The sequence below is a fragment of the Nomascus leucogenys genome, chromosome 17 (genome assembly GCF_006542625.1).
Source record: "Nomascus leucogenys isolate Asia chromosome 17, Asia_NLE_v1, whole genome shotgun sequence".
NCBI lineage: Eukaryota > Metazoa > Chordata > Mammalia > Primates > Hylobatidae > Nomascus > Nomascus leucogenys.
The window spans coordinates 88786966-88810334 of NC_044397.1; the positions used below are offsets into that span (position 1 = coordinate 88786966).

At 51.3% G+C, this 23369-nt stretch overlaps 1 protein-coding gene across 1 annotated transcript; it reads right to left on the reverse strand.

Moving 5' to 3' along the window:
* Positions 1–1233: 1233 nt before the first annotated feature.
* Positions 1234–22813, reverse strand: FBXO46 (F-box protein 46). The gene is made up of 2 exons (XM_030796316.1): positions 22734–22813; positions 1234–4175 (listed from the first exon to the last, which is right to left on the reverse strand). The coding sequence occupies exon 2, from the start codon at positions 4095–4097 to the stop codon at positions 2286–2288; it is 1812 nt and encodes a 603-aa protein (XP_030652176.1). The 5' UTR covers positions 4098–4175; positions 22734–22813; the 3' UTR covers positions 1234–2285.
* Between the last annotated feature and the right edge of the window lie 556 nt (positions 22814–23369).

Consider the following 23369-nt stretch of genomic DNA (forward strand, 5'->3'; position numbering starts at 1 on the left):
CATATTATTTCCATTTGTGTTTGGTTATTTGTGTACTACTCATTATCTGAAAAATTATTTGTGGTGGGCTGAGTGCAGTGGCTCACGCCTGTAATCTCAACACTTTGGGAGACCAAGGCGGGCGGATTGCTTGAGGAGAAGAATGTCAGAGACTTAGCTGCCTCTCAATATCCATTTTTCCCTTTCTTTAAACTGAAAATTTAAGATATCCAGCTGGGCGTGGTGGCTCACCCCTGTAATCCCAGCACTTTGGGAAACTGAGGTGGGTGGATTACTGGAGGCCAGGAGTTCGAGAGCAGCCTAGACAACGTGGTGAAACCCCATCTCTACTAAAATACAAAAATTAGCCAGGTGTGGTGACGAGTACATGTAATCCCAGCTACTCAGGAGGCTGAGGCAGGAGAATCATTTGAGCCCAGGAGGCAGAGGTTGCAGTGAGCCAAGATCACACCACTGCACCCTAGCCTGGGCAACAGATCGAGATTGTCTCAAATAAATAAAAAAAAATTAAGTGGCTATTTAAAAACTTTTAATTACAGGGATTTTTAGTAAAGAGTGTTTTGTTGGGCATATTGCACCCAGCTAAAAGACTGCACTTCCTAGACTCTCGTGCAGCCCTTCTGTGGCTAAGTCTGACGGGTGAGATGTATATAGAAGCATAGTGTAGTGTTTCTGGGAGGAAGGGGGCCTCCGTTCCGGCAAAATGGTGATAGTAAAAGCAATATAATCTTGGCTGGGCACGGCGGCTCACTCCTGTAATCCCAGCACTTTGGGAGGCTGAGGAAGGAGGATTGCTTGAGCCCAGGAGTTTGAGACCAACCTGGGCAACTCAGTGACCCCATCTGTACCAAATATAGTAAAAAATTAGCTGGGTATGTGCCGTACACCTGTAGAAAACCCAGCTGCTTGGCAGGATGAGGTGGGAGGTTTCCTTGAGCCCAGGAGGTTGCTGCAGTGAGCTGTGATCATACCACTGCACTCCAGCCTGGGTGACAGAGAGAGACCCTGTCTCTAAGGGAAAAAAAAAAAAAAAATCTTGTTCAAGCTACTACTATTTTGAGATTTTTCAAATCCAAATTGACACAGATGAGAAGAGTAAAAAATAATCTCAAGCTAAGGGACTTGGCTAGGGATCCCTTCTCTCTCCACTTTTTCCATCCCCCATGCACAGGCCTACAACTCCCCTCTCTTCCCAAACCCTCCCTTCACAACACACAAACCAGTCTGCACACAGCCTTATAAATATTGATTTTATAGAAAGGACCAATTCAAAATTGGTCAGATGCCACACGCTAGAAGCTTCCAGAACCACAATGATGGAAAGAAAAAAAAGAAAAAAACAGAGAGAACAAACAAAAATACCCCAGACCAAAATGCCTGAAAAATCAAGGTCCTGGTTGACCAAAGGATTCTTAAAGAAACATGTGGCTGGGGTGAGGAGACCCCAATGCCTGAACGAGAGCCCAGAGTGGAAGGAAAAATAACCCAGAAATGCAAATCCGAAGTCCCTGCCCACGGGGCCCCCCCACGCTGTCAAAAGCGAGGCAAAGGGCTTCACAGCTTTATGGGGGTGGGGTTGATGGCAGTAGCTTAAATAATAACGTGAGGAGGAGGATTTTTATACTTCAGCTTTTTTGTTTTCTGCCCTCCTCTTCCTCTATGGGGAAGAGGAGAGACTGGTAGCTTGAGGTTAAGGAGAAAACAGTATTTTCCCCCCACTTCTTTAATAGGCAAACCATCTAGAAATGGCGGACTGTCATGAAAAAATGCCAGATCCTACCTGTGACCTGACGCCCCCAATTCCTAGAGAGGTGAGAGCTGTGGTGTGGCAGGTTAGGAGAGGTGCCAACCTTGGGCGATACAGCCTCTTGGGAAATAACAGCTCCAGCGAGAAAGAATTGGGGCGAGGGAGAGGATGGGGGCCAGAATGGGGGGACCCTTAAGTGGTACCAAAATTAGCTGCCGTCTGCTCCTTGCTGGTGGGTCCTTGGGGTGGAGAGCATGGCAGGGAGGGGGTTGGGGCTGAATGGAGAAGAAAGTGAGATGCTGATTAAAAAAACACCCTTCTCAGAGGGTCCACGGCCCTGGTTCTGAAGAGTAGAAAATCAACAGGATCAAGCAGAGTGCTTTCCTGGGTCACCCCTGCTGAACCCCAGCGCAGTTCTGGTGAGGGATCAATGCTGCCTAGAGTAGGGGAATGGGCAGGCGGCCCAGTCCGGACCCTCGGCTCCTGGGGGAGAGGGGAGGGGTGAGCGTGGTGGGCTCTCCCCTCCCCTCCCCCGGCTTCACCTCCCCTCCTCCCGGCCGGTCCGGCCCCCGCCCGGCCCATTGCAGGGCAGCACCCAGTTGTTATCGTGGAGGCCCAGGCGGCAGCCGGGCGTCTCGCGGTCGGCTCGGCGGCAGCACATCCAGTAGGAACGTCCGTAAGGCAGGTCATGGTGGTAGGGCTTGGGGTGCCAGCGGCAGAGCGACACATCGCCCTTCTCGTATCTCTTGCGGCACTGTTTGCACGGGTCATCGCGGTAGAGCGGGTCTCGGCTCCAGCGCGAGTCTGTGGCCCGCACGCCAAACGCCTCGATGATGCCCTTGAAGTGGTGGCAGGTGCACTTGAGGGCGGCCAGCGCGCGCGTGGGCAGGAAGCTGAAGATCTTGACCAGCACGTGCTCAGGCAGCAGCAGCATGTACTGTCGCGGCTCCAGCAGCCGCTGAATCTTGAAGCGGATCTCTAGGAAGTCGTGCGACACGTGCCGATACAGGCGGCACAGGGAGGTGTCCGCCGTGCCCTCGGCATCGTCTGGGCCGGGCGCTGTGGCCGGGGAGTCGGCCGGGGGTGGCTCCGGGGGCCCGTCCGGCCCGCGGTTCTGGAGAAAGAAGAGCTGGCCCGGAGGCGGCGGCTCCTCCGGGCTGACCGTCAGGCACACAGTCTCCTCCTTCACGTTCTTGGTGCCGTCCTTGCCAAAGAAGATGCACTCATCTACCACGCCCGTCACCACCACGTCCACGTGGAAGCCTGACGCTCCGCAGTCCCGGGCAGGGGGCGGAGGGGGCGCCGGCGGAGTGTCCTCGGGCCTGGCGGGCGCCGGGCTGTCACCCTCGCTGGCCTCATCCGCCCTGGCCAGCAGGAACTCCACGTTGCTGGGGAGGGCATCCCGCGAGGGGCTGATGAGCTGGTATAAGTCACATGTGATCTTGTCCTTGGCTCGAGCCCCAGGACCTGGGCTGCCAGGGTGGGCACAACCAGGCCTGCCCCCACCCCCACTGGGCAGGCTGCTGTCTGGTGCACGGGGCTCCCGGCCGTTGGAGATGCGGAAGGCGATGCGCACCTCCCCAGGGCCTGGCCAGGGCCGCTCTTCCTTGCGGAGGCCCTTGGTGGGAGGGCTGTCCCTCTGCGCTTCAAAGTGGGCCACAGCCTCAGCTACACGGCTGCAGTCCCCACCACCGGACCGCCGTTCAGATCCCACCCCCTTGGCCGGTCCACCTTGCTCGGCGGACACAAAGACTACAGGCGCTGGGGTGGTCGCTCGTGGGTAGCTCTGCAGGGCCAGGGCTGCCCGCTGTTCCACCAGGGCCACCATCTCGGCCACAGAGAGCAGGTCCACGTCCTCACCAGCTGAGGCAGGGCCCTCCTCAGTAGCAGGGGGGCCCTCCCGGCCCCCTGGGTCAGGAGGAGCCTTGGTGGGGTCAAGACAGCGCCTCCGCCGCTTGGCCTTGGAGCTATCGCTGCCCCAGTGTCCCTTGACCTTCATGGAGCTGGCCCGGCTGCCCCCACCACACTGGTGGGCCACAAAGAAGGCCACCTTCTCCTTTGTATTCCCGGGCTTGATGACATACCACGTGTCCAGGAGGACTCGACCCTCATCACCAGCAGCTGCTGCTGAGAGGAGTGGAGCGGGCTGGGAGGCAGGGACCTCGGTGGCCAAGGCGGGTGGTGTGTTCTCTGAGTGGGCAGGCCCATGATCTGGCTCGGCCCCGCCACCAGGCTCAGGGCAGGCTGATGGCTTGAGGGCCGCAGAAGGCGGGCGCGGCTGGTTCTGTGAGTAGGTGCCAAAGGGCCGGGGACACCATAGCTGGAAGGGCAGGAGGCTTCCGCGGTCCATGCTGGGGGATGATGGCAGACAGGCTGGGCTTCACCGCATCTCAGGACCCAGGTGGTGGTGGGAGGCTCCACATGCCACCTGGAGACAGGAAGAGGAGGTTGGGGAGCTAGGGGGACAGCCTTTCTTCCCAGGACCACCCGAACCTCCACCTCTCCTTAGACCAAACCAGACCATCAAGAACTCTATTCCTGGCCGGGCGCGGTGGCTCACACCTGTAATCCCAGCACTTTGGGAGGCTGAGGCGGGCAGATCACGATCACCTGAGGTCAGGAGTTTGAGACTAGCCTGGCCAACATGGTGAAACCCCATCTCTATTAAAAATACAAAAATGTGCTGGGCGTGATGGTCCACGCCTGTAATCCAAGCTACTCGGGAGGCTGAGGCACGAGAATCGCTTGAACCTGGGAGTGGAGGTTGCAGCAAGACGAGATGGCACCAATACACTCCAGCCTGGATGACAAGAGCGAAACTCCGTCTCAAAATAAAAAAAAAAAAAGAACTCTATTTCCACTGCCACGCTCAGGTGAGCAGACAGAGGTTGCAGAGGGGATGAGAGATGCCCTTTTAACTTGCAGAGTGCGACCCTAACTGGCAGCATGCTCCAACCCCATAGATCGTACCTCACTGCCCAACTGCCTTCGCCCACAATCCAGAGGCCTTTAAACTGCCATAACTTTTACATTTAAGTGAAAGGACCACTGACAGACAAGGTCCTTTTTCTATTTGCTCACTCAGTAGCTCGTTCCTGAAAAGACAGAAATTCCCAGCCCCACCCACAGCTATGGCTGCTTAAACCCACAGAGAGAGGAACAAAACGGGCTGGGATGGGGAAGAAAATCTGAGGTCAGATTCAGACGAGCACTTAAGAAATCAGCTTTTCTAGGCCGGGTGCAGTGGCTCACGCCTGTAATCCCAGCACTTTGGGAGGCCGAGGTGGACGGATCACGAGGTCAAGAGATCAAGACCATCTTGGCTAACACGGTGAAACCCCGTCTCTACTAAAAATAAAAAAAAAATTAGTCGGGCGCGGTGGCGGGCGCCTGTAATCCCAGCTACTTAGGAGGCTGAGGCAGGAGAATGGCGTGAGCCTGGGAGGCGGAGCTTGCAGTGAGCCGAGATAGTGCCACTGCAGTCCGGCCTGGGCAAAAGAGTGAGACTCCGTCTCAAAAAAAAAAAAAAAAAAAAAAAAAAAAGAAATCGGCTTTTCTTTTTTTTCAGGTGGTGGGGCTTAATGAGAATTTATTAAAGCTGTGTGTCCTCAGTCAGAAAAATGCACACTCTTGCAAAGACAGTACAGGTGATTCCCTAAAGCACAGCCATGGGCCCGTGGAGTAAGAGAGCCTAGGAGGAGTTCCAGGCTGCAGGGAGCAATGATGGCACCACTGCACTCCAACCTGGGTGACAGAGTGAGACCCTCTAAAAAACAGAGAACAAAGCCGGGTGTGGTGGCTTGTGCCTGTAATCTTAGCACTTTGGGAGGCTGAGGTGGGCAGATTGCTTGAGTCCAGGAGTTTGAGACCAGCCTGGGCAAAACCCATCTCTACGAAAAAAGATACAAAAATTAGCCGGGTGGGGCCGGGTGCGGTGGCTCACGCTTGTAATCCCAGCACTTTGGGAGGCCGAAGCGGGCGGATCACGAGGTCAGGAGATCGAGACCACGATGAAACCCCGTCTCTACTAAAAATACAAAAAAAAAAATTAGCCGGGCGTGGGGGCGGGCGCCTGTAGTCCCAGCTACTCAGAGAGGCTGAGGCAAGAGAATGGCGTGAACCCGGGAGGCAGAGCTTGCAGTGAGCCGAGATTGCGCCACGGCATTCCAGCTTGGGCGACAGAGCTAGACTCCGTCTCAAAAAAAAAAAAAAAAATTAGCCGGGTGGGGTGGGGCGCACCTGTAGTCCCAGCTACTTAGGAGGCTGAGGTGAGGTGGGAGGATCGCTTGAGGAGGTCGAGGCTGCAGTGAGCTGTGATGCTGTGATCATACCACTGCACTCCAGCCTGGGTGACTGAGAGAGAACCCACCTCGGGGGGGGGGGGGGAGAAAGAAAGAAAAAACGAGGGGGCCTGTTCTAGCCTAGCTTTCTCCTCAAGCTGCACACAGATAAACAGAGGCTCAGAGTGGGGAAGGGTGACATAGCTAAGATTACAGTGGGTCCAGAGAAAAAGAGGCTCTCAACTTGATTTCTGGACTCTTCAATTTAGGGCTCTGTTAATAACTATTTTATTTTGGAATGACTTGATGTGAATGACCTAATCTGGAGGCAATCTTGCGCATAAATCCGTTATGATCACTTTCACTGCAGTTTGAACCTACTAAGTAACATATGCCTCAATCTTTCTCTGGCTCATCTACCTCCAGACAGCTCAAAACCAAAATGACCCTTTAAACCCTGAAACTTCCACATGCCTACAGGCCAGAGAAGTCAGCAAACTATGGCCCAGAAGCCAAATCCAGCTCACTGTCTTTGTAAATAAAGTTTTATTGAAACATGCTCATTTGTTTATGGATGCTTTCATCTTCAACAGCAGAGCTGAATAGCAGAACAAAGACCACATGGCCTGCAAAGCTTAAAATACCCATTATCTGGCTCTTTATGGAAAAAGTTTGCCAACTCCTGTAGTATAGACTGTCCCCCTAAATTCAAGCAATTCCAGGCCGGGCGCGGTGGCTCACGCCTGTAATCCCAGCACTTTGGGAGGCCGACGCACGCGGATCATCTGAGGCCAGAAATTCGAGATCAGCCTGGCTAACATGGCAAAACCCCGTCTCTACTAAAAATACAAAAATTAGCCAGGGGTGGTGGTGCGTGCCTGTAGTCCCATCTACTCAGGAGGCTGAGGCAGGAGAATAGCTTGAACCGGGAGGCGGAGGTTGCAGTGAGCTGAGATCTTGCCATTGCACTCCAGCCTGGGCGACAAGAGCTTAACTCCGTCTCAAAAAAAAAAAAAAAAAGGAAAACAAAACAAAATCCAGACAGCCTCCAGGCACTCACAGGTACCAGTAAACACAGAGAATCCCCATGTCAAGAATCTTTATCTCCACTCCATAATCCCCGATCCCACCTACCCCTCAAATACTTACAGTCCCTGCTGCAATCTCAGCCTCAGTGTTAAAAATACCACTCCATAGCCTCCAAAACCTATAGATGGCTGTTTACCACCCACCAATTCACATACATGTTGAGTATCTCAAATCTGAAAATCCAAAATGCTCCCAAATTCAGAACTTTTTGAGTGCCAAGATGACACTGATAGGATATGCTCATTAGAGCATTTCAGATTTTCAGACTTGGCATACTCAACTGATAAGTGTAATGCAAATACTCAAAATCCGAAGAAATCCAAAATCCGAAACACTTTTGATCCCAAGATTTTCGGGTAAGGGATACTTGACCTGTATATCCAACTGCCCAGGGAGGCAGGCTAACACAGCAAAAGCCAGTCTCTACAGATGCCATCGTGCTACAACCTGGCCACCCCCTCAAGTCCCCTAACCAGTTCCAACCTTACCCCCAGCATCTCAATGTCCTCCCCCAAATATCGAAAACCTTTCAAATACTACTTTAAACCACCGAACCTAAAAATATCCTCTCCAGCACTGAAGGTCCGAATCTCAGTCAATCTCTCACAGATCCCAACACAGCAATTCCCCAACCTATGTCATAAACAACCACTCTCCCGGAATCCTATACTTCCCCCCAACCCTCCTCCATTATCTCCTAATTCCACTAGAAGCCTCCAACAGCAGACGAACTCTTTGAAAACACAAAAGCTCCCTAACACTTTAAGATGAATCTTAAACCATAAAAATGTTTCACAAAGCCAAAAAAAAAAAAAAAAAACCAAAGAAACCTCACAAATGTTACAATAGCAGACATGTGCTTACTGCACGCTCGCTGCGAGCTTACTAGGTACTGCGCTAACAATTCCTAATCCTCCTCGGTCCCTAGGAAGCAGGTAGTGTTATTAATGCCTAGTTCCCGATGAGACACAGGTGAAATCTCCTGTCCGGGTTCAGACAGGTAGGAAGTCAAGACGCAAGCCCAGACATTCCAGCTCCAGGACTGGTACTCTTCGGGCTGTTTGCTTCTGTCTCTCCGGGAGCTCCCTAAATCCTATGCCCAACAGACACTCCAAAACACAAAGGGAACCCGATCCCGAAAACACAACGGAACCTTCCGCATTACAAACGAACCCAAACTCCAAGGTGCCCCTTAAGCGCAAGGGAACCCCAAAAGTATCCCCTAAACCCACGTTAAAACTTCCCCAAGCCCCAGAACATTTTGCAAATGGAAAAGGAACCCCCAAACCTTGTAACCGGCCCCCCCAAATAAACCTTCCAGACCCCTCAGGTGACCCTCGAAACCTATACACGCCCCCAAAGAGCCCTCACCCGCAGCCCCCCCAGGCGGCGGGAGAAGACTGCAGCCCACACGCATGCGCGCGAAAGGTAAGAGGGCCCGCCCCCTCGCTCCTTCCCTCCCGCCACCGCGCGGGCAGACAAGCAACTAGCTTCCCTCCGCCCCTTTGTTGACAGACGCGCGCGTGACGGCCTCAGCCAATGAGCGGCCGCCATTCGGGGCCGTGCCCATATAAGGCAGGCCTTGGCGAAGGGGCCCAACTTCGAAATAGGGAGGAGTAGGCGAGAGGTGACGGGAGTGGGTGGTGGGGTAGACACAGCCGGATGCAAGGGAGCGTGGAACAACTCCCAACGTCCAGCTAAACGGAACAAGGTCAGGGCAAAGGCCACGACACTCCAGGGGAGGCTTATTACACCACGTTCCCTCGAACAGAAGCCCTGATTGACGCTTGAGACTTAAAGGGCCAGGCAGCCCGGGGATTAAGAACACCAAGGCGGAAGGAAGCAGGCGGAGAGATCAGAGTATCCAGCTTTGGTTGAGAACTATGGGGCCGGGCGGAGGGGGGGCGGCGCTGAAGATTTCCGCGGGGGGAATTGGGCATCGGGATAACCCCACCCTGAAAAACAAATGGACAGAACCCTACGAAGGTTCCCACGGCAACTGAAAACAAGCCTCTAGGCCTGGCATTCAAGGCTCAAGACATGTAGCCATTCGGAGCTGCCAGTTCAGCCTTTCCAAACAGGCGCCCCAAACCTGCCTCACTTAGTACAAAAGAGCAGCCAGAAAAGTCCTGTTAAAGCACAGTCCTATAAACCTGAACCCGTCCCTATCCTGGTGAGAACCTGCCATGGTTTCCCAGTGCCCTCTGGAAAACACCCAGGTACCCCACCTGTCCAGTCGCATCCCTCCCCATCCCTCCGCCCCGCAGGCAATACCCCAATGCACCCTGGTGGGCACCTGATCTGGCATACGTAGAATACTCAGGCCCCATCTGATCCCCGGTAGGAGTGATCCTCTCCACAGTATGGATGAAGAAACTGACGCAGGGCAGGTCTCCTGACCACAAGGTCACACAGAGCTGGAGTGTGAGCTGGGGCAGGGATATGAAGCCGGGGAATCTGATTTCCCAGTCACTGTGCCCTACTGTTTCACTATATATTCCCTGGGGTTTCAGCTCGACCACCCCTCCTCTAGGAAGCTGACACCCCCAATCCCCCTAGGCCAGGTCAGGCTTCACCCAGGGCATCCACGCGGTGGGCTCATTGCTATCTGTTCCTCAAAGTCACCCGGCTCTTGCCTTCCCTCGTCTTTGCATTTGCTGTTCCCACCAACTGCAATACATTCCCCCTCTGCAAGGCTCAATTCCTTACTTCATTCAGGTCTGTGTTCAAATGCAGTTTTAATAGAGAGGCCTTCTCCAACTCCCTTCCTGGAAATCACCCACCTGCCCAGAAGGGACCTCTGGGTTCCCTCTTCCCTGCCTACTCTGGGTCATCATTGTCTGGGGTGGGTCTCTCTCCCCCACTGTGATCCTCCTGTGAAGGTTGGGGCAGGAAGGGGAGAAGGGCCTGAGACAGGATCTTCTAACTCCCCCAACACTGAGCCCAGCATAAGGCCCTACACTAGGTCAGCCTTCAGCAGCTACTCCATGAAAATCTATTCATTGTAAAACATTGTGAACCAAAAATATGGAAAATCAAAAGATGGCAAAAAACTGGCTGGGAAAACACGAACCAAGAGACAAGTAGAGGAGTAACATTACCCCTTAAAAAAAAAAAAAAAAAGAAACTTGGCCAGGCACAGGGCTCACACCTGTAATCCCAGCACTTTGGGAGGCAGAGGGGGGAAGATCCCTTGAGCTCAGGAGTCTGTGACCAGCCTGGGCAACACGGTGAAACCCCATTGCTACAAAAAATACACAAATTAGCAGGGTGTGGTGGCGAGTGCCTGTAGTCCCAGGTAGGAGGCTGAGGTGGGAGGATTGCTTGAGCCCAGGAGGTAGAGGCTGCAGTGAGCTGAGATCGGGCCACTGCACTCCACTCTGGGTGACAGCATGAGACTGTCTTAAATTAAATGAAAAATAAATTAATTAAATAAATAAAAAATAAATAAACCGACAAAAGCAATGGATGATGACAAAACAAAATGACCCATTATTTACTTCTCTACATGAGTCCCTAGGGCTGGGCGAGGGAGGTGGAAGTGACCCATTATACACAAAAGTTCTCAATATACATGATCCAAATACTGTGGCCTCCAAATAATAAAGCAAAAAACGACCATCTCTACACATGACAGCCATAAACTTATAAAATGACAAGGAAAAGTTTGTTAAATCCACAACTGATATGGGAAAACTTAACATATTTCTAAGAAAAGACTGCTTGGGAGAATTAGTAAGGACCTGAACCACGCAATCTACACCCTTGGTTGAACGCCCCCAACAATTAAATAATCCACATATTTACATCCCTAGCATCCACACATGGTGCATTTGCAAAAGCTTGTCTCTGACATTCACTGTGGTCCTGCATGCTGGCCATTGTTGGGCGCTGGAACACACAGCTGACACTGAGCTCCCCAGGAATGGCTCATGGGAAAGGGGTCAGACATCCAAATAAACAGTCAGAACCAACATGAATATATTAGAAAATGATAATCGCAACAGCAGTCAATACTCAAGCACTCTACAAATATGAACTTGTTCTATCTCCTATTTTTAATTTCATGTTGAAGATAAGGAAACTGAGGCAGAGAATGGCTAAGTAATTGCCCTCCTTTACAGCTTCGTGGCAGAACTCTGTTTTTGTGAGTGTGTGTTTTGTTTTTTGTTGTTTTCTGAGACGGTCTCACTGTCACCCAGGCTGGAGTGCAATCTCACCTCACCGTGGCCTCAATCTCCTGGGCTCAAGTGATCCTCCCATCTCAGCTGCCTTCTTTTTTTTTTTTATTGAGACGGAGTCTTGCTCTGTTGCCCAGGCTGGAGTACAATGGTGCGATCTTGGCTCACTGCAATCACTGCAACCTCTGCCTCCCGGTTCAAGCGATTTGCTTGCCTAAGCCTCCCAAGTAGTTGGGACTACAGGTGCACGCCACCATGTCCAGCTAATTTTTTTGTTTTTGTTTTTGTTTTGAGACGGAGTCTTTCTCTGTCCCCCAGGCTGGAGTGCAGTGGCGTAATCTCGGCTCACTGCAAGCTCCGCCTCCCGGGTTCACGCCATTCTCCTGCCTCAGCCTCCCGAGTAGCTGGGACTACAGGCGCCCACCAACACGCCCGGCTAATTTTTTGTATTTTTAGTAGAGACGGGGTTTCACCATGTTAGCCAGGATGGTCTCGATCTCCTGACCTCGTGATCCGCCCGCCTTGGCCTCCCAAAGTGCTGGGATTACAGGCTTGAGCCACCACGCCCGGCCTAATTTTTTTATTTTTAGTAGAGATGGGGTTTTGCCATGTTGGCCAGACTGGTCTCGAACTGACCTCAGGTGATCCACCCCACCTTGGCCTCCCAAAGTGTTGAGATTACAGGCGTGAGCCAATGCACCTGGCCTAATATTTGTATTTTTAGTAGAGACAGGGTTTCACCATGTTGATCAGGCTGGTCTTGAACTCCTTACCTCAAGTGACCCACCTGCCTCAGCCTCCCAAAGTGCCAGGATTACAGGTGTGAGTCACTGCACCCAGGCTTTTCAGGAGCTGAAACCACAGGTGTATACCACCACCCCCAGCTAACTTTTACATTTTTTTGTACAGATGAGGTCTCACTATGTTGCCTAGGCCAGTCTTGAACTCTTGAGCTCAAGCAGTCCTCCACCTTGGCCTCCCCAAGTGCTGAGACTACAGGCAGGAGCAACCACACCAAGTCAGAACTTAAAATCAAAGATCAGCTGACTCCAGAGCTCAAGGTCTAAACCACAATATAAACATCATCCTGGCTGGGCACAGTGGCTCACGCCTGTAATGTGGTGGCAGGCTCCTGTAATCCCAGCTACTCAGGAGCTTGAGGCAGGAGAATCAGAGAATTGCTTGAACCCAGGAGGCGTGGCTGCAATGAGCCGAGATTGCACCACTGCACTCCAGCCTGGGTGACAGCAAGACTCTCAGAAAAAAAAAAAAAAAAAAAAAAAAAAAGGAGTGAAGGGGGGAAAAAAACAACAGAATAAACCAAACAAATAAGGAAAAATAGGCCAGGTGTGGTGGCTCATGCCTGTAATCCCAGCACTTTGGGAAGCCGAGGCAGACAGATCGCTTAAGCCAATGAATTTGAGACCAGCCTGGGCAACATGGCAAAACCCTGTCTCTACTAAAAATACAAAAATTAGCCAGCATGTGCCTGCAGTCACAGCTACTCAGGAGGCTGAAGTGGGAGGATCGCTTGAGCCCAGAAGTGGAGGGTGCAGTGAGCTGAGATTGTGCCACTGCACTCCAGCCTGGGTGACAAAGCGAGACCCTGGCTCAAAAACACCTTGGCCGGGCGCGGTGGCTCACGCTTGTAATCCCAGCACTTTGGGAGGCCGAGGCGGGCGGATCACGAGGTCAGGAGATCGAGACCACGGTGAAACCCCGTCTCTACTAAAAATACAAAAAAAAAATTAGCCGGGCGTGGTGGCGGGCGCCTGTAGTCCCAGCTACATGGAGAGGCTGAGGCAGGAGAATGGCGCGAACCCGGGAGGCGGAGCTTGCAGTGAGCCGAGATTGCGCCACTGCACTCCAGCCTGGGCGGCAGAGCGAGACTCCGTCTCAAAAAAAAAAAAAAAACAAAAACACCAAAACAGAAATAATGATAAATGGTAAAGTGTAGATGTCTGACCCCACCCCACTTCCCCATCCCCACCCCTAGTCAGATGACCCTGCTCCCCATCACAGGGCCAGGGTCACACCCAGCACAAGGCACTTGCCCAGTTACATGGGAATTGGTGGCAGGACACCAGGGTTTCATTCCTGGTCCTGTTCCTTTTTTTTTTTGACAGGGTCTCGCTCTGTCACCCAAGCTGGAGTGCAGTGGCACGATCTCGGCTCACTCAAATCTCTGCCTCGTGGTTCAGGAAATTCTCCTGCCTCAGCCTCCCAAGTAGCTGGGACTACAGGCGCCCGCCACCACACCTGGCTAATTTTTTATATTTTTAGTAGAGACGGAGTTTCACCATGTTAGCCAGGATGGTCTCGGTCTCCTGACCTCATGATCCGCCCAAAGTGCTGGGATTATAGGCGTGAGCCACCACGTCCGCCACCCCCACCTTTTTGTTCTTTTTTTGAGATGGAGTCGTGCTGTTGCCCAAGCTGGAGTGCAGTAACACGATCTCGTCTCACTGTAACCTCCACCTCCCCTGCCTCAGCCTCCTCAGTAGCTGGGATTATAGGCACCTGCCACCATGCCTGGCTAATTTTTGTATTTTTAGTAGTAGAGACAGGATTTCACCATGTTGGCCAGGCTGGTCTTGAACTCCTGATCTCAGATGATCCACCCACTTCCCATAGTGCTGGGATTACAGGCATGATGCACTGCACCCAGTCCCTGTTCCTTCTATGCCCTACCCTGCTGCTCCTTTGTCCAGAATCCTGACTCATCCATATCTTACCCGTGGCTTTTTGGCCTTAGAGTCCACTGGGTCCCCTCCCTTTTAAGTTTTCCTTTCTGACTAATGCTCCCTGAAGGTAGGAATCATCCAAGCCCTGAGATCCTGGAAGCAGACAGGAACCAGACAGGGCCTACTGGATCCCAGCTTTCCCACTTCTGGCAGTATGATCTCAGGTAGGTTTTTCAGCCCCATGTGCCTCAGTTTCCCCCACTGTAAAATGGCAATAATGACAGCACCCACCCATGGGCTGGCTGACCATCCGCTGAAACAAACCCAGCAGAGCACCTGGTACCAGTTTGGCACTGAGGAGTAGCTCACGCCTGTAATCCCAGCACTTTGGGAGTCTGAGGCAGGTGGATCACAAGGTCAGGAGATCGAGACCATCCTGGCTAACATGGTGAAACCCCGTTTCTACTAAAAATACAAAAAATTAGCTGGGTGTGGTGGCGGGCGCCTGTAGTCCCAGCTACTCAGGAGGCTAAGGCAGGAGAAGGGCGTGAACCCGGGAGGCGGAGCTTGCAGTGAGCCGAGATTGCACCACTGCACTCCAGCCTGGGCGACAGAGCCAGACTCCATCTCAAAAAAAAAAAAAAACAAAAACAAAAAAAACGTGGGCTGGGTGTGGTGATTCATGCTTGTAATCCCAGCACCTTGGGAGGCTGAAGCGGGCAGATTACTTGAGGTCAGGATGAGACCAGCCTGGCCAACATAGTGAAACCTCGTCTCTACTAAAAATACAAAAAATTAGTTGGGCATAGTGCCAGGTGCCTATAATCCCTGCTATTCTGGAGGCTAAGGCAGGAGAATTGCTTGAACCTGGGAGGTGGAGGTTGCAGTGAGCTGAGATTGTGCCACTGCACTCTAGACTGGGCTACAGAGGGAGACTCCATCTCAAAAAAATAAATAATTAAACATAAAAGTTGAAAGTGAAGGCTGTGGGTGGTGACTCATGCCTTAATCCCAGCACTTTGGGGGGCCAGGGCGGAAGGATCGCTTGAGCCTCGGAGATCAAGACCAGCCTGGGAAACAAAGTGAGACCACATCTCTAAAACAATTTTTTAAATTGGCTGAGCATGGTGGCATGAGCCTGTAGTTCCAGCTACTCGGGAGGCTGAGACAGGAGGATCCGTTGGGCCCAGGAGTGTGAGGCTGCAGTGAGCTATGATCATGCCACTGCACTCCAGCCTGGGCAACAGAGGTGGGCCCTGTCTCTAAGTAAATAAATGAATCAAACACTTGTGGATTACTTAAGGAATGAATGCTAATTTTCCAGAGGAGGAAACTAACGTCCAACGGGATCAAGTGACTTACCCTAGGTCACACAGCTGATGAGAGAAGAAGCCAGGACTCAAAGTTGGGCACTCTGGCTTTTTCATTTTATTTTTGTTTTGTTTTTTGTTTGAGATGATCTCACGCTGTCACCCAGGCTGGAGTGCAGTGGTGCTGTCACAGCTCAATATAGCTTCAACCTCCTTGGACGCCAAGCCCAACTAATTCTTCTTTTTTTTTTTAGACGCAGTCTCACTCTGTCACCCAGGCTAGAGTGCCGTGGCACGATCTCAGCTCACTGCAACCTCTGCCTCCCAGGTTCAAGCAATTCTTCTGCTTCAGCCTCCCGAGTAGCTGGGACTACAGGCGTGCGCCACCACGCCCAGCTAATTTTTGTATTTTTAGTAGAGACAGGGTTTCACCACGTTGGCCAGGCTGGTCTCGAACTCCTGATCTCAGGAGTTCAAGAAAAAAAAAAGAAAACTTGTGCTTTTAGGAGTAAGACAGCTTTACCATAGCAGTTAGAAATACATCATTAAACGTGGTAAAAAATACAATTTTTTTCGTTTCCTAGTACATGTCACAGGTTTTGAAATAAAGATGGTAAAAATACCATTTTGTATGAGTAAGCTTCAGACAAGCACAGGCTGAAAACAAATTTAAGGTTTTAAGAAAAGGCAAAATAACTTGGAAAGCAGACAAATGCTCTAAGACAAGTAAATGAAGGCAACGGAAAACAAAAAAGTGTCAGATCACCCCAGGGTGGCCAGATGTGACACATAGGATCGGGGACAAGTGAGAGATTGGCAACTTTTCCCCAAACCAATAGGTTTTCAGATAATTCAATGAGGGCTGGAGACAGAATGTTAAAAAATCCATGAAAGCAGTGACAAGCAGGCCAAGCTGGCATAAGGGGCTGAAAATGAATCCGGAATAGAGAAACCCAAACTTGAAAATGAGCACAAATGCCCGCATACTTGCAGAACTGCCCTACCATTATGACAACAGCGAGTTCCCCAATGGCAGGGTCGAGTCTGCACCCAATACAGGCGCTGGCGCATGGTAAATGCTCCTATTAACACTTGTGGGCTGGGCTTTGTGGCTCATGCCTGTAATCCCAGCACTTTGGAAGGCTGAAGTGGGAGGATCACTTGAGACCAGCCTGGGCAATAATAGCAAGACCCTGTCTCTACAAAAACAAATTTCTTTTTTTTTTTTTGTTCGAGACAGAGGCTTGCTCGTTACCCAGGCTGGGGTGCAGTGGTGCAATCTCAGGTCACTGCAACCTTTGCCTCCCAGGGTTCAAGTGATTCTTGTGCCTCAGCCTCCCGAGTAGCTGGGACTAGAAGCGCACGCCACCATGCCTGACTAATTTGTATTTTTAGTAGAGATGGGGTTTCACCGTGTTGGCCAGGCTGGTCACAAGCTCCTGACCTCGTAGGCCTCCCAAAGTGCTGGGATTACAGGCATGAGGCCACTGAGCCCCATCAACAACAAAAAATTTTTTTTAATTAGCTGGGCATGGTGGCAAGCACCTGCAGTCCCAGATACTCTGGAGACTGAGGCAGGAGGATCACTTGAGGCCAGAAGGTTGAGGCTGCAGTAAGCTGTGATTGCACCACTGTACTCCAGCCTGGGCAACAGAGACAGGCCCTGTCTCTAAATAAATAAATAGGATGGGCTCGGTGGCTCAACCCTGTAATTCTAGCGCTTTGGAAGGCTGAAGCGGGTAGATCACTTGAGCTCAGGAGATCGAGACCAGCCTTGGCAGCATGTATTTTTCATCTCTACAAAAATTACAAAAATTAGCCAGGTGTGGTGGCATGCCCCTGTAGTCCCAGCTATTTTGGAGGCTGAGGTGAGAGGATGGCTTAAGCTCAGGAGGTGGAAGTCACAGTGAGCCAAGACAGTGCCACTGCATTCCAGCCCGGGCAACAGAGCCAGACCCTGTCTCAAAAAATAAATGAACAAATAAATAAATAACTAAAACACTTGTAGGCCAGGTGCGGTGGCTCACGCCTGTAATCCCAGCAGTCTGGGCAGGTTGACAGCTTGAGTCTCGTTGTTCAGGACCAGCTTAGGCAACATGGCAAAACCCTGTCTCTACAAAAAATTTTTAAAAAACTAACCGGGCATGGTGGTGTGCGCCTGCAGTCCCAGCTACTTGGAAGGCTGAGGTGGGAGGACGGCTTGAGCCCGGGAGGTAGAGGTTGCAGTGAGCCTCTGTCGAACAAGCCTCTGTCTTGAACAAAAAAAAAAAAAAAAATTTTTTTTGTAGAGACAGGGTCTTGCTATTATTGCCCAGGCTGGTCTCAAACTCTTGGACTCAAGTGATCCTCCCACTTCAGCCTTCCAAAGTGCTGGGATTACAGGCATGAGCCACAAAGCCCAGCCCACAAGTGTATCCCTACAAAAAAGATACAAAAATTAGCTGTGTGTAGTGGCATGCAACTGTAGTCCCAGCTACTCAGGAGGCTGAGGTGAGAGGATCACTTGAGCCCGGGAAGTTGAGGCTGCAGTGAGCTGAGATCGCACCACCGCACTCCAGCCTGGGAGGCAGAGCAAGACTCCGTCTAAAAAAAAAAAAAAAAAAAGGCCAGGCACGGTGGCTCACACCTGTAATTCCAGCACGTTGGAAGGTTGAGGCGGGTGGATCACTTGAGGCCAGGAGTTTGGCACCAGCCTGGCCAACACGACGAAATCTCGTCTCTACTAAAAATATAAAAATTAGCAGGGCATAGAGGTGTACACCTGTAATCCCAGCTACTTGGGAGGCTGAGGCAGGAGAATTGCTTGAACCCAAGAAGCAGAGGTTGCAATGAGCCAAGATCATGCCACTGTACTCCAGCCTGGGCAACAAAACGAGACTGTCTAAAAAAAAAAATTGTTTGTAGAGATGAATTTTCCCTGTGTTGCCCAGGCTGGTCCCAAACTCCTGAGTTCCACTGATCCTGCCACCCTGTTAATCCCAGCCTCCCACCTTGGCCTCCCAAAGTGCTAAGATTATAAGCATGAGCCACCTTGCCCAGCCTCAGTACCTTTTCTTGAAAGAATAAAAATCATAGAACGATCTCACACTTATTGAGAGCATAACACACCCCAGGCATTTTACATATGCCACCTCATCAGTTACCATGTCATCTCCTTACAAGAAGCTCAGAGTTTAAATGTGGTCCCATTTTTACATGAGAATACTGAGGCTGGCTGGGCACTGGGGCTCAGGCCTGTAACCCCAGCACTTTGGGAGGCCAAGGCGGGTGGATCACTTGAGGTCAGGAGTTCAAGATCAGCCTGGGCAACATGGTGAAACGCTGACTCTACAAAAATTAGGCAGGTGTGGTGACACACACTTGTAGTCCCAGCTACTCAGGAGGCTGAGGTGGGAGGATCCCTTGATCCTGGGAGGTGGAAGTTGCAGTGAGCCAAGGTGACGCCCCTGCATGCCAGCCAGGGCAACAAAGTGAGACCCTGGTTCAAAACAAAAAAAAAAGGAAAAAAAAAGAGGTTGGAGCAGTGGCTCACGCCTGTAATCCCAACACTTTTGGAAGTCGAGGAGGGTGGATCACCTGAGGTCAGGAGTTCGAGACCAGTCTGGCCAAGATAGTGCAACTTCATCTCTACTAAAAATACAAAAATTAGCTGGGCGTGGTGACACAAGCCTGTAATCTCAGCTATGCAGGAGACTGAGGCAGAAGACATCATTTGAACCTGGGAGGCGGAGATTGCAGTGAGCCGAGATCACACCACTGCCCTCCAGCCTGGACAAGAGTGAGACTCTGTCTCAAAAAAAAAAGGGGGGGGAAAGAAAACTGAGGCCCAGGGTGGGAATGCAGCTTGGCCAAGGACACACAGCAACAGAAGCAGGGTTTTGACCCTGGGCCTCTCTGAAGCCAATATTTTCAGCCGTAAGCTTACTATCACAGCCAATGAATTAAGCCCTGAAAGCTCACAATAAATAAACCAAACTGTTTCAAGGTGAATTTACAGAGTTGTCAAACTGCCCAGTGAGGCCTTAATAACCCAAAAGTTAAACGAACAAAAGCAAACTAACAACAACAACAAGAAAAACCTAGTTAGAAATATTTTCTCTTCACTGAAACACCTGGAGTAAGGCCAGACTGGGTATTTGGCGGGGACAGGAATGGGAATGGGGACACATTGAGTTTTTTGTTCTTTTTTTTTTTTGAGACAGTCTTACTCTGTCGCCCAGGCTGGAGTGCAGTGGCACAATCTTGGCTCACTGCAACCTCCACCTCCTGGGTTCAGGAGATTCTCCTGCCTTAGCCTCCTGAGTAGCTGGGCCTACAGGCGCCTGCCACCACGCCCAGCTAATAGAGATGGGGTTTTGCCATGTTGGCCAGGCTGGTCTTGATCAAACTCTTGGCCTCGGGCAATCTGCCCGCGACGGCCTCCCAAAGTGTTGGGATTACAGGCATGAGCCACCATGCCCAGCCCACAGATTGAGTTTGTAAGCACCCTTTCCACAAGTCATAATTGGATTTAGGAGCCCAGAGGTGGAGGGCAGGGACATGGTGACAACATGAGAGAGAAAGGAGACAGCCTGACATCTTCCCTCTCGGTTCCTCTCTACTGCCTTCTCTTTCCCACTGACATTCAAAAACAACAACTCACACGTACTGAGCCCTTCCATAAGTATTGGAGTAAGGGCTCACAAAGTAAGTTCCACTACACTGCATTATCTTCCCAAAACTTCTCACCTTCCTAGGGTTACTGATCCCATTTTATAGGTGAGAAGAACCCAAAAGAAACTTTGCCCAGGGCCAGGCGTGGTGGCTCATGCCTGCAATCCCAACACTTTTGGAGGTTGAAGCAGGAAGACCCTTTAAGCCTAGGAATTTGAGACCAGCCTGGGCAACAAAGTAAGACCCGCATCTCTACAAAAATAAAAATAAAAAAAATTAGCCGTGTGTAATAAAAAATTAGTCCCAGCTACTTGGGAGGCTGAGGTGGGAGGATCACCTGAGCCCAGGAGGTTGAGGCTGCAGTGAGTCATGATTGCGCCACTGCATTCCGGTCTGTCTGGGCAACAGAGCAAGACCCTGTCTTTAAAAAAATAAAAAGGCCGGGCGCGGTGGCTCATGCCTGTCATCCCAGCACTTTGGGATGCTGGGGCGGGCAGATCACCTGAGGTCGGGAGTTCGAGACCAGCCTGTCCAACATGGAGAAACCCTGTCTCTACTAAAAACACAAAATTAACTGGACGTGGTGGCACATGCCTGCAATCTCAGCTACTCAGGAGGCTGAGCGAGAGAACTGCTTGAACCCGGGAGGCAGAGGTTGCAGTGAGCCGAGATTGCACCATTGCACTCCGCCTGGGCAACAAGAGCGAAACTCCGCCTCAAAAAAAAAAAGAACAAAACAAAAAAACCATAAAAATAAAAATAAAAATAGGGCCAGGTGCAGTGGCTCATGCCTGTTAATCCCAGCACTTTGGGAGGCCAAGGCGGGTGGATCACCTGAGGCCGGGAGTTCAAGACCAGCCTGACCAACATGCAGAAACCCTGTCTCTATTAAAACTACAAAAATTAGCCAGGGCGTGGTGGCACATGCCTGTAATCCCAACTACTCAGGAGGCTGAGGCAGGAGAATCGCTTGAACCTGGGAGGCAGAGGTTGCAGTGAGCCGAGATCGTGCCATTGCACTCCAGCCTGAGCAACAAGAGTGAAACTCTGTCTCAAAAAAAAAAAATACTTAAAATTAAAAAAATAAAAATAGGCCAGACACTTGGCTCATGCCTATAATCCTAGCGCTCTGGGAGGCCGGGGCCAGTGGATCGCTTGAGGTCAGGAGTTCGAGACCAGCCTGGCCAACTGGTGAAGCCCCATCTCTACTAAAAATGCAAAAATTAGCCAGGCATAGTGGCGTAAGCCTGTAATCCCAGCTACTCAGGAGACTGAGGCAGGAGAATTGCTTGAATCCGGGAGGCAGAGGCTACAGTGAGCCATACCACTGCACTCCAGCCTGGGTGACAGAGGGAGACTGTCTCTAAATAAATAAATAAATAAAAATAAAAGACTTGCCTAAGGTCATATAGCAAGTAAATGGCAGAACTAATATTCTAGACTGCTTTGTTCTCTGTCTCTACTCATCACATTGTATATTTCAGTATGGAGAGGGGACTAAATTATAGTGCTGAAAGCACAGATTCTGAGCTAGACTGCCAAGATCGGAATCCTGAGTCTAGCAATTAATGCTGGATAGCCTTGGGAAAGTTGCTTAATTTCTCTGTACTTCTGCTTCCTTTCTGTAAAATGGAGAAAATAACAGCACCTACCCCTCAGGGGTGTTATCAGAATTAAATGAGTTAATGTGTACAAACAGCTAAGGACAGGGCCAGGCATTTTGTAAAACAATAAGCATTAGCTGTGATCCACAGTGGGGAGCCCCTACATGCTTCTGAGCTGGGGTGTGTGCCCAGATCAGTGTCAGCTTTTGAGAAAACGCCTCTGGGACTGGACTGGAAAGGAGGAAATCCATTAGCACCTGTAACCCAGTCACATTCCGGGGGCGGAGAACTTCCCACCAACAGCTCTGAGGCTGAAACTTCACAGTCCAGCTTTCCCACTAATAGTAACGATTTTAATGACTCCCTTTAACCCTGTTCTCAGAGGCATGCTTGCTGTTCCCATACTACAGATAAGAGCAGTGAAGCTCACAGATTTGTCCATGGCACAAAGGGGTGGGAGAATAGGGGATGTGAATGCTGTACTTCTCATAGGGATAAACCATTACACTCTTCTTAATTCCACTGGGAAGTGAGGGTGCGAAAGCCTGTCTCGATGGCCCTTTCTGGCCATATTATCCTACAATTCTGTGCCTGTCCAGCTTACCGGGAGTCTCTGGCGGGACTAGGGAAATTATCACTACATCCAGACCCCTAATTTCACGCTCCTTACCCCACCATCAGTCCTGGAGCCTAAACCCACACTCTATCCTACCACTGATTTCTCCCTCCCACCTCCTCAACTTGCCTTCCTGCCCCCAATCCGATCCAGAGGCCCCAACCCATTGCGTCCACCGTTCGCCTGTCCGTTGGAGCTTCCAGACCCCCTCACTCATCCTAACCCTGATCCTCATACCCTCGCCGCAGGTTAACCCCCCATCGAAATCGACCCCTTCAGGGCCTCTACCTGGATGTCCAGCCCCGTCTCCAACTCGGGGCCCACTTCCCCAGCTCTGAGCCCCTTTACAACCAATTCCAAAGCTCCAATCCCACCCCACCTCCAAGACCCCTCCCCAAGCCACCATTCTTCTACTACTACCTCCGGCTCCCATTCCTCCCAATCCTCTCCCCCAGGCAATCTCCCCTCACCCAGCCCCTTCTTTCGCCCCTGCCTCTTCCCCCTCGTCACCCGGTCCCGAACCCCCGTCCCGACTCTCCAGCGCCCCCGGCCCGCGCCTGGGCTCTCACCATCGCCGCGCGCTGCATCTCCCTCGGCTACGCGGGTTTCCCCCACTCGCTCCTCTCCAGCCTCCCCTTCCGGGTTCTCGTCCTGAAGCCCTCTGGGAATTGAAGTCCGGGCAGCCACGGACTACATCCCCCAGAAGGCAGCACGGTCAAGCTTGGAGGTGGGGTGGGAAGCAAATTAGGCGGGCGGAGGAAAAGAACGACTCGAATTCCCGGGAGACAAAGCCGGGGAGGACTTGGCAGCGCAAGCGCAGGGCGCTGCCCCGCGGGGCGCGCTGGGAGATGGAGTGTAGCCAGGAGGGCTCCATTTTTGCCCGAGGCCCTTGGGAAGAGAATTGAGAATACTGCAATAGGGTGTTGGTGAGGGGTGGAGAGTTGGGAAAGAGCAAATTTATTGATTCATTTGTGCCGATCAACACAATAGCTAACAGCTCCTTGTACTTTTCCAAACTCCTTCCCATCCATCCCCTTCCTTCCTTCCTTCTTTTTTTTTTTTTTTTTTTTTTTTTTTTGAGACGGAGTCTTGCTCTGTCACCCAGGCTGGAGTGCAGTGGTGCAATCTCAGCTCACTGCAACCTCCGCCTCCTGGGTTCAAGCGATTCTCCTGCCTGAGCCTCCTGAGTAGCTGGGATTACAGGA